Source organism: Cloeon dipterum, chromosome 2, assembly GCF_949628265.1.
Source record: "Cloeon dipterum chromosome 2, ieCloDipt1.1, whole genome shotgun sequence".
In the NCBI taxonomy this organism is placed as follows: domain Eukaryota; kingdom Metazoa; phylum Arthropoda; class Insecta; order Ephemeroptera; family Baetidae; genus Cloeon; species Cloeon dipterum.
In genome coordinates, this window is record NC_088787.1 from 16285061 (window position 1) to 16294693 (window position 9633).

The 9633-nt window shown below is 36.7% G+C and overlaps 4 protein-coding genes across 5 annotated transcripts; 2 read left to right on the forward strand and 2 right to left on the reverse strand.

The window, feature by feature from the left end:
• Positions 1 to 147: 147 nt before the first annotated feature.
• ari-1 (E3 ubiquitin-protein ligase ariadne-1) lies at positions 148 to 3459 on the reverse strand. Its single transcript, XM_065477084.1, has 8 exons — positions 3105 to 3459; positions 2771 to 2926; positions 2002 to 2289; positions 1728 to 1949; positions 1547 to 1677; positions 1107 to 1425; positions 940 to 1052; positions 148 to 766 (listed from the first exon to the last, which is right to left on the reverse strand). Exons 1-8 carry the CDS (start codon positions 3315 to 3317, stop codon positions 685 to 687), a joined length of 1524 nt encoding a protein of 507 aa, XP_065333156.1. The 5' UTR covers positions 3318 to 3459; the 3' UTR covers positions 148 to 684.
• Positions 3460 to 3754: 295 nt separating this feature from the next.
• LOC135935030 (poly(A)-specific ribonuclease PARN-like) lies at positions 3755 to 7576 on the forward strand. 2 transcript variants are annotated; one of them, XM_065477079.1, is made up of 13 exons: positions 3755 to 3931; positions 5047 to 5260; positions 5317 to 5438; positions 5498 to 5645; positions 5703 to 5988; positions 6048 to 6169; positions 6222 to 6340; positions 6396 to 6506; positions 6559 to 6625; positions 6674 to 6732; positions 6790 to 6876; positions 6934 to 7161; positions 7290 to 7576. In XM_065477079.1, exons 1-13 carry the CDS (start codon positions 3913 to 3915, stop codon positions 7391 to 7393), a joined length of 1686 nt encoding a protein of 561 aa, XP_065333151.1. In that variant the 5' UTR covers positions 3755 to 3912; the 3' UTR covers positions 7394 to 7576. The 2 variants fall into 2 exon arrangements, with proteins under 2 accessions (XP_065333151.1, XP_065333150.1); XM_065477078.1 differs by having other exon boundaries at positions 3798 to 3822.
• Positions 7577 to 7844: 268 nt separating this feature from the next.
• LOC135935044 (pyroglutamyl-peptidase 1) lies at positions 7845 to 9499 on the forward strand. Its single transcript, XM_065477097.1, has 3 exons — positions 7845 to 8072; positions 8125 to 8354; positions 8422 to 9499. Exons 1-3 carry the CDS (start codon positions 7845 to 7847, stop codon positions 8588 to 8590), a joined length of 627 nt encoding a protein of 208 aa, XP_065333169.1. The 3' UTR covers positions 8591 to 9499.
• Positions 8663 to 9459, reverse strand: LOC135935042 (protein BCCIP homolog). The gene has a single exon (XM_065477094.1). The coding sequence runs from the start codon at positions 9457 to 9459 to the stop codon at positions 8683 to 8685; it is 777 nt and encodes a 258-aa protein (XP_065333166.1). The 3' UTR covers positions 8663 to 8682.
• Positions 9500 to 9633: the final 134 nt, after the last annotated feature.

The following is a 9633-nucleotide window of genomic DNA, read 5'->3' on the forward strand; positions in this document are numbered from 1 at the left end:
CCCACACAAGTAACTTAAAAAGATTTTGCACTTGTTCCATAAGCAAATTTTGAAATAGATCCAATTTAATGAATTCTGAAATATATTTGTCTGTATATATACTTATCTGTAATGTAATACTTGGGATTACTTGTTGAATAATACACATTTTTTTATTTGTATCATTAAAATATTAGTTTACTGCTCATAGTTTAGAGAGTACACATAATCACTGATTATGATGTTCTTGGTGCTAAATAAGCAAGATCAACTTATGAGAAAAATTGACTCTTAATTTGAAAATGTACATAAATGAGTTTTGGTAATTACAATTTGAGATGGATGCAATTCAGCTAATTAACATGGGAAATTTTCATTTACAATTTACATTTGCCATATGTCTTAACATTACTTAAGTCTTTGCAACTATAAAATGATATCATATAATCTAAAGGATGCTGAAATCATGAGCATCATATTTTTAATTTTAGAAATACAATCATAAAAATGAATTGCATACCATGCAAAACATGAAAGAGTATCAACGAGTCAGCTACTATGTCCAAATAGGAAGTATAAAATTCAATTAAACAGGGAAGCCAAACAGGAGCAAAACAAAAACAGTAATAGCCACTGAACCCTGCACGATATTTTCAATGCTGGACTTATTATAGCGAGTGTTATTTTTCATCTTTCACTTTAACTTCATTCTGTGTACAACCACCATTCCTTCTCATATCCTTCATGAACGTGCTCCAAAAGCACCTTGCGACGTCCGTCGCAGTATCTGGTAAATTAATAAAATTAGTTTAAAATCAGATTAAATAATAAAAATAATTTTTGTAACATTTTAGTAAGAGAGTAGACACACAACTACGGGTCAATTAATACCAAATTTAATGTATTTAAGTTAAGAGAAATAACTTAAACCCTGACTATATAGAAAGTAGAAACGCTTACCTGTACTTGTCCTGGACCTTTTGCTTGATGTCTGCCATGTTCTCTTGAGTGATATCTCTTTCCAAATACTCTGATAATATTTCTGTTGCACTCTCCAAGTCGCGTTGGTTATCCTGAAACCATTTTTTTGTAATACAAATACGTCAATACCAGATAAAAATACACACCTCAAAAATCACAGACTGATTGTTTTTCCTCAGGTAATAGGCAAAGACGTAAGTGTACATCAGTGTCTGCCTGCACTGGCACAAGATGTCCACGGCCTTTTTCAGGAACTGTACCTCAATCCACGACATGTTGTGCTGCTGCATCTCCTCCATTTTCTCCTTGATTGATGCATACAGCTTGTTTTCGAATTTCAAAGACTGCATATGGTTCATGTAGCGGTTGCAATAAAACAGGTAGCGCTGAAGGGCCGCCCTGGACTTCTCCTGAGCATCGCGAGCTGCCTTGGCTTCCTCTTCATCATAGCGATTGCAGTTGTACCTGGAAATGGAACAGCATTAAGTTTTTGAAAATAAAGAAACTTTTTTTTGACAAACTGTTTTTTAACAAGTATGCACTTTTTTATGGTGAGAATAAACAAGCAATAATTATCGTTACATACCAGGAGGAACCATGAGGATCCCAGGGACCAAGGCAAACCCAGCAGAAGTCGGCTTTACAAGACTGATTCTTGCAAACCATGTGGTTGCATCCACCATCTTTTTCAATTGTTACTTGGCATCTAGGACATTCCTGCAACTCAGCAAGTCAGTCTGACTGTTGTCAGCTTTATGTTGGTTTACCTTTGTATTTGCTGCAATCCAGTTGGAAGTTTCCGAATCATCATCACACTTCTTGATCCACTTCCGCAGCCAGTTGCACTTAACGGGATCGTGCCAATTCTCACCACACACAAAGCAAAAGGTGTGATTGCATTTGCAGGTTACTGGCCGACACTCCACGGTTGCAACTTTGATAGCGTTGTTGCAATCAGGGGAGGGACACCACCGCAATAATCGGTTGCACTAAAATGTTTAAAATTTACATAGAGAAGACAAATATAACTAATGAGAGTACTTCAACAAAGCTATTGGTGATTAGGTGCTGGTACTTGAGCCGCACTTTAGAATCTCGCACCAGACGCATTACAGTGGCGTCATCCACTAGGATGTCACAGCCGTGGGCGGCACAAGCAATTGTCTGTCCAACTCCTTCTTCCATGATTTTTGTGGTCAAGTACTCGCCCCAACATTGCACACAAAATCTATGTCCACACTCTAAACCAGTCATCAAGTCGTTTTGCAGAACTTTGAAGCATATTTCACACTCTTCTGCTGCAGAGGTTGAGGCCCTCCTTGTGGCAGGCTAAATTGTGGTTCATAGCAAATAATTTGAAAACTCTTAAAAATTACAACAACTATATTGCATTTTAGTTTCCAATGGCAGATATTATTTTTCAACAACAGAACTATGTTTTCAAGATATTTAGGTACGTTGTAGCTCTTAAGAAAATATTTAATTTTAACACAGCCCAAAAACAACAATATAGATTCAGAACTTTCAGTTTAGTGAAGCGAGTTTCTAAAGGAAATTATTTTAATTGGAAAAATCATAACTTTCAAACAAAAACATTTTCAGCTTAATAGGGCACTCCATGTTCATATTATTAAGGAGTGTAATAGAACGGTTTCTGTGAGTTTAACAAATTCAATTAAGTGTATATGCGCACACTACATACGCTTCAAAGCATATTTAGTATTTTAGAAGCGTATTTTTAAATTTGAAACAATTAGAAAATATAGCATGATTTAATTCAATAACATTGATATCTACAAAAGTTGTGTACCTTTGCTTTAGATGGTCCCGTTTTTCTAAAAGGGCTAACAACCCTGGCTTCAGTAAAGAGCTGGTCTTGATCATGGTTATCATAGTACTTCTCCATCAATTTTTCCTTGTCCCAGTTAAAATGATTTAAAAGAATTCTGGTAATAGTTGCAGGTATCTGTAAAAACGAAGACAATTAATAAAAAGAATTAACAATCTTGGCCTAAATAACAACACCAAGGTCTCAATAATGTGTAACTAGGTTACACCTTTCCTCTAACCTGAAAGCGTTAGCATCCATTGCATCACAAAATGCAGCGATAAGTATCTATAAAATAAAATTTGACAATTCATACTTCTACAACGGTATTAACGTCCTTGATGCATTCGACCATGTGGTTGACAATCTGTTCCGTCGACAAAACTTCGTACGGGTAATCTTCCACCTCGGAGGGTCGCTCCTTATGAGCATTGCCTTCTTCGTCCTCCATCGCAAAATCAACGTCGTCTCCGCTGGACTCGTTGCCAGAATCGACATCGTCATAAAGATTTTCTTCGTCCGAATCCATGACTCTACAATGAAATCAGTTTTGCGTCTCTCACGAGAGATGCAAACCGTGCAAATTCGAAATTTTGAAGAAACTTTCACAATATAGATGGACGAGTGGTCGAGTGACGATGTTTAGTGCTGCGTGACGTCAGATATCAGGGATAGAAGACATGAAATAGCTTAGACAGTTTGCCAACCAAAACCAAGAAGAACTAAATTTAATTATTGTTTTAAAAGTGTTGTTTATTGTTTAATATTTTTACTCTTTAACAGAATTGCTAGCTTCACGATAAACCATTATACTATCCAAGAACAAAAAAAGATGACTAGTAAATATTGACATAAATTATGTATGGCACAAAGTGTAAAATCTGGATAATGGATTGCTTTTAAGAAAAAAAATTATTATTATGTTGCCATCACTTGATCCGTGGTTACACCTTCACGCGGTTGAAGCAAAACACGCGTCACGCAGAAAACCGAACCACAGGACAGAATTCGGATGATGCGTTGCATGGCGGGCGGTGAGTGGCTAAAAATTGCACTCGCATCGCAGAATTAAAATTGGTGCCCTTTAAACTTATCCACAATTTTTGCTGATTCTACTAAAAATAATGGAAGTTACAAGGTCTAGTAAGTATATCATGATTATATACGTTTAATGTAAGCATTGATGTATATGTACATGTATTTCCTTTTTTTATTATTGGGCAATAAATTTTCCTGTCTTTATGATACGATCATATTAAAATCATGGTGCGATAAGTCGCATTAAATTTCGAACAATATGTATATTATATTTTAATCATATTAACATATTATTAATTATATTGCAAGCACGCCTGATCAAGTTAGCAAGCTGTCCTTTGTATGTGTATGATAGATATACATACACGTAAGTTACTCGGTAGCATTTTTTTGCGAGCTGATACGTTGAACCAAAGTTATAGAGTTTGTATGTATGTACATTCAAAATTGATGAAATTCTTTGGTATGTATGTATCATAATATATAAACTACGCCCGAGTACCATTAAGTTATGAACCGCAACTGCAAGAAATTTCAACCTCAAGGTTCTTACATTACATGCATTGCATGTATACATAGTTCACATTTTCGCAATGGCTATATATGTATTTATATAATATGGTTGTACTACACACATAGTACCTGCTAGATATTTTTATATCTCCCTTGCCTTCTTCTAAGAACGAACAGCCATGTGAAGCAAACACAATAAGTGAAACTGTTGAATTGTGTTTTTCATTAGGGCGAATAATAATATGGAATTTCCTTGAAGAATTTTCTTCATATGATAATATATTTTCATCTCTTATTTACATACTAAAATATTGAAGTCATTATCTTCTCCCATTTTGTATTTTGTCTTAAAGAAAAATAATTATTAATTAAAAGAGTCCAGCCAATTCAGGAGAATAATCAGCTGATGTGCTTGTTAAGAGTTCTTTTATTGCATCGAAGGACTCTTTAATCCATTGATTAATTCATATAATTTTTGTGGTTTGTATTTTTTATACATTCATATTCAATCCTTCTTCACTTAACCTCAATTAAAAAGAAAAGAAAATCAATAACCTGCTTCCTATAACTTACTTTCATTGAATTCACAGGGCTCAATTCTTACTTAAATAGTATGTTTGGAGTTTGGATTGAATATGAATGTATAAAAAATACAAATAAAAAATATTTTTTTTCTATCACATCAATGAAAATTTATGTTATTTCAGATTTTAAATCGGTGCTTCCACAAGTCCGAGATGCCATTGAGGATTCCGCTTTCATCAGCTTTGACACCGAATTCACAGGACTGAACATTAAAGATGTACCTTCAGTTGGACCTTATGACACAGCAGCCGAAGCCTATGAAAAGCTTAAGCAATGCGCTAGCTTTTCAATTATTCAGTTCGGCCTATGTACTTTTCACGAAGGCAGTGATGGAAGGCAATCCAAATTTGATAATTTGCTCAAACATTGCATTAACAAATTCTTGTCCTTAGGCTGACACACAGAGCCTACAATTTCTACACTATCCCTACACATGAGACTTTTCTTTGTCAGACAGAAAGTCTGAAGTTCTTGGTCAATCACGGAATGGATCTGAACAAGGTTTTCAAAGAAGGTATTTCTATTAGAATATAGATCGCAGTTGGACCATTTGAAATGACTTGGATGTTTAAGGTATAACTAGCTTGAAGAATGAAGATCGAGCTGCAAAGCTTGCTGGCTTAGAGGAAAAGCTCAAAGGAGTCAGAGAGGGAGTTGCTAAACAAACAATCCAAAATTTGCAAGCAAATGACGGGCAGAAGGAAGTGCTTGCTGCTGCTAAGTAGAGATTTGTAATATTAAATTTGTTCGTTTTATTCGCTTATGTTCTCTACTTTAGAAACAAAATCAAGGACTTCCTTGCTTGTGAAGAAGAGGAAGAACTCCCTCTTGGAAACTTGAACTCATTCCAACGTCTTCTTTTGTATCAAATGGTGCAAAGTGATTTTGATGAAAAGGTTTTCCTTATTACCCGACGAGCTGAGAGTCGGAACGCGTCACTATTTGCATACAAGGGAGGACATTCAGAGAAGATCAGGAGAGAGGAAGATCAAATCAAAAGTGACATTGAAGAACTCCAGGAAGGTTGCGGGATGAATGCTATTCTGAGTGCAATTAAAAACTCTGTAAGTTACTTTGATCCTATTCTTCTTCTCGAGTTAAAGATCTGGTTTGTCTTTTTCAGGGGAAAATAGTTGTTGGACACAACATGCTTTTAGACGTAATTCACACACTTCACCAGTTCACTGATAACGTCCCTGATGATTTAAATCAATTCAAAAAGCTGGTTCTCTCTGCATTTCCAAGGTGGACTCTACACATATCTGTAACTTGAATTAATAATGGCTTCAATTTCCAGACTGATAGATACAAAAACCTTAGCTACTCAAACCCAAATAGCTGAAAAATTGGAAAGTTCTGCTTTGGAGCCCATGGTCAAATGTCTTCAACAACATCCATTTAATCTTACTGATGCAGGTACGTCTTCGCATTAATGCTGTTGATCTTGACTAACATAATATGGTTCTCTTAGATCCTGTGAATGGCTGTGCAGGATATACCGTTAATGGGAACCTTGCCCATGAAGCAGGCTATGATGCTTACCTGACGGGGCTCTGCTTTGTGACAATGCTGAAATATTTGGGTAAAACATATTTGGGTAGTATTTATCTTAATTAAATCCAATTTTTCATTAGACGCTGGCAATACTGATTTCACAGTCAAAACGGCCTCTCCTGTTGTGCTTCAACCTCACATGAACAAGTATAATTTTTTTATTATAATGTATAAATTCATTTATTAATTTTCTAGGATTCCGTATGTGTTCTATGGGAATCCTCCAGTCTATCTTGATCTAGAGAGGGATGAACGTAAGAGCTGAAGTCGTAAAGTTGATTTTGCATTTTAAGTGTTTTCCAAATTTTTAGCTGTTGTCAATCGAGACCATGTGTTTCACATGCTAGTTCCCACACATTGGAACAGTGGTGACGTTTCCAAACTGTATAGTCCGTATGGTGAGTGCATCTGCATTATAACAAATGCTAAATTGGTTCATGGACACTTTTTTTAAGGAGGAGCCAAAATTTCCTGGATCAACAACAGGGAATGTTATGTAGCTCTGAATAAGAAGTGTGAAGCAAAGAAAGTCAAAACTATCATTGGAAAAGCTTCAGCTGCATCCAAGAACTTCTCTTTGCAGACACTTGCCAGCTACAAGCAAGAGAAAAAAAATGAAAACAAGAGAAGACGAGGTGATTCTGACAGAGCCATCGACAAACAAGCCAGCAAGAAGCAAAAGGGTAATAAAAACAGCAATCGTATTTTCCGAGTCATGGAGGAACTGTACATCTAGTTCCGATGCATGCGTCCTTTAGTTTTAAAGCCTCCCATTCGCCTCAAAAGAAACAAAACAGGAATTATTTCGCAGGTGACAAAGAAAGAGACTCTCCACCAAGAGCAGTGAGCCCATTTGAAAGTGCTTCATGGAGTGATGATAGTTCCAGCAGTGAAAAGTCCATGCAAAATGGCTGAAAAGTATTTTTGTTTGTGATGCAATGTTTTTAAGATCCATTTTTAACTGAATGTAGTGAATGTGAAATTTCATTTTTAGTGACAACAGCTTCAAGTTGGCAAAACTGTTGCAATGTCCAAATTGTTCCAAGCTGAAGGTGAAAATGCAAGTTAATACATTGTTCTAGTTTCTTTAAAATTGTCTATGCCTGTTTTTTTCCAAGAATACCACGCAATCAGGTCTACCATTATCACTTGCAAGCAAAGTTGACCTTCCATAAGATAAATCGCTGATGCAAGTCACTGGGGACGTAGCTTGTTCAATGTTTACAGATTGATAACACTTGACATACAAATATCCATTGCAAGTATAGTCTAGCCACATAAATATCGTTAGGCTGCACCAAAGGCATTACTTGCATAGTCAAACCTTTAGCGGCTACACGTCAAGAGCCTTTTATGCTGCCCCAAGATGGGAGATGCAACCAACAATCATTCAACCGAACCTGTAGTTGTTGTTACGGGTTTTGGTCCATTTGGTCACCACAAGATAAACGCCAGCTGGGAGGCTGTCAAAATGTTGCATCAGTTGGATACCGAAAATGATCTGAAAATCAAGTTAGTCACTTTGGAAATCCCAGTTGAATACAACTTTGTTGAGTCTGAAATCCCCAAGATTTGGGACAAGTATCAACCTGAGGTAATGATTTAACTTAGCGAAACTTATTAATATTAAAAATTAACTTCTTCAGTTAGTGGTGCATGTAGGAGTTTCCAGCGTAGCTTCTGCTATCACGCTAGAAACTCAAGCACACAAATCGGGATACAAACAAGCCGACATTAGTGAGAGACTTCCAACTCTTGGTTCGAACTGTCTTTGCGATGAAGAATGCCTTACTACTAAACTAGATGTACCTGCGATTAGCCTGTCTGTGACCTTAAATGAAGGCCTACCTGTTTGCGTTTCTAAGGATGCAGGAAGGTTAGCATTATCATGATTAACTATTTTCTTTGCACCATTATAAAATGAAATCCTTTTTTGCCACCAGATACCTCTGCGAGTTTTCATACTTTACCTCTCTAAGTCAAGATGAGTCGAGAGCGAGAGCCATTTTTATCCACGTTCCAGAGTTGAATAAGCCGTACTCAGCCAGTGATTTGGCAAAAGGTATCAAGGGAGTGATCCGCGAGATCCTTATTCGCAGAAAACAGAATTGAACCGCATTGTTAGTAGATACTTTCTGCTATTTTCTTAATTGGATGCGATCCTTATAAAATAAAAAAAACATATTTTATTAATGATGGAAAATTTATTGCCCTGCTCGCAAAGTGTCGATCAGATGCTCAAATACATGTGCTGGGAAAATCATAACCCGTCTGTAAGGGACTTGCCCACACTGCTTCATTTCCTCGTCAATGGATGATGCATCTTCTGCCTGAAGAGGAAATTCAAACTCATATTCAGTTTTGCCTTTTAGAAATTCCTCTTCCTCGTTCACCCACTCGTCCAAGACTTCATTTTCAATTTCCACTTTGTTAATTTTGGCAATCAGCACAAAATGAGTGAAGGCAAATGGCATCTTCTTATTTACTGCCGATTGCAGTTCCTTCTTCAAATTGAAGAAGATGGGAGGTGCAATGGTTTGTGGAATGTTGACAAACCTTTCATTGATCAAGAGCCCTAACTTGCAAGGCTTCTCAGCGAGGAGATTTGCAATGAGTGCATCATTTCTACCATGTTTCTCAGCCAGTGTAAGTAGCAGTTCCTTGAGCTGTTTTACACATGGAAAACGTTCACGCTCAGCAAGTGACACCACAGTTGTTACACCGAGAAGGGTGATCTCTTCCAAAGTATCATCATCGTCGTCATCGTCATCAGTCCCTGGCATGGTGTCACAATCTTCGACAATCACGCTGCCCACGTAATTTTGTTCAATGACCAGGTCGGTCAAATTGCTGACATCAACATCAGTGTGGGGTAGGAGCTGAGAAGAAAGGAGAGTCCGAATTCCATGAAAGTCAGAGTCTTCAGCGCATCTGCCCATCACATCAAATTTAATGGTTTCTAAATTACCAATTCTGTCCATTCTGAGTTTCTGTGAAAAAGAAAAATAAACCAATTACCTACGATGATAATTAACTCAACACTTAAAAATAAATGTATGTACTTAGGGGTGACATGCATGGTTTTTTATCTAAATAAAAGGTATGCAGATATTATGTTTTCTCACACAAGAACGATTCTATTATGTAGGAATATG

Bases quoted from the DNA above. Each gene is read 5' to 3' on its own strand.
- LOC135935030 (XM_065477078.1), top strand. From the start codon at position 3,801: ATGATGCGTTGCATGGCGGGCG. The intron at 5,439-5,497 runs GTATTTCTATTA...TGGATGTTTAAG, and splicing joins GAACAAGGTTTTCAAAGAAG to GTATAACTAGCTTGAAGAAT. The intron at 6,507-6,558 runs GTAAAACATATT...ATTTTTCATTAG, and splicing joins GACAATGCTGAAATATTTGG to ACGCTGGCAATACTGATTTC.
- LOC135935044 (XM_065477097.1), top strand. From the start codon at position 7,845: ATGGGAGATGCAACCAACAATCATTCAACCGAACCTGTAGTTGTTGTT. The intron at 8,073-8,124 runs GTAATGATTTAA...TAACTTCTTCAG, and splicing joins GGGACAAGTATCAACCTGAG to TTAGTGGTGCATGTAGGAGT. The intron at 8,355-8,421 runs GTTAGCATTATC...TTTTGCCACCAG, and splicing joins GTTTCTAAGGATGCAGGAAG to ATACCTCTGCGAGTTTTCAT.
- ari-1 (XM_065477084.1), bottom strand. From the start codon at position 3,317: ATGGATTCGGACGAAGAAAATCTTTATGACGATGTCGATTCTGGCAAC. The intron at 1,678-1,727 runs GTAAACCAACAT...GCTGAGTTGCAG, and splicing joins GGATTGCAGCAAATACAAAG to GAATGTCCTAGATGCCAAGT. The intron at 767-939 runs GTAAGCGTTTCT...TTAATTTACCAG, and splicing joins AAGGTCCAGGACAAGTACAG to ATACTGCGACGGACGTCGCA.
- LOC135935042 (XM_065477094.1), bottom strand. From the start codon at position 9,459: ATGGACAGAATTGGTAATTTAGAAACCATTAAATTTGATGTGATGGGC.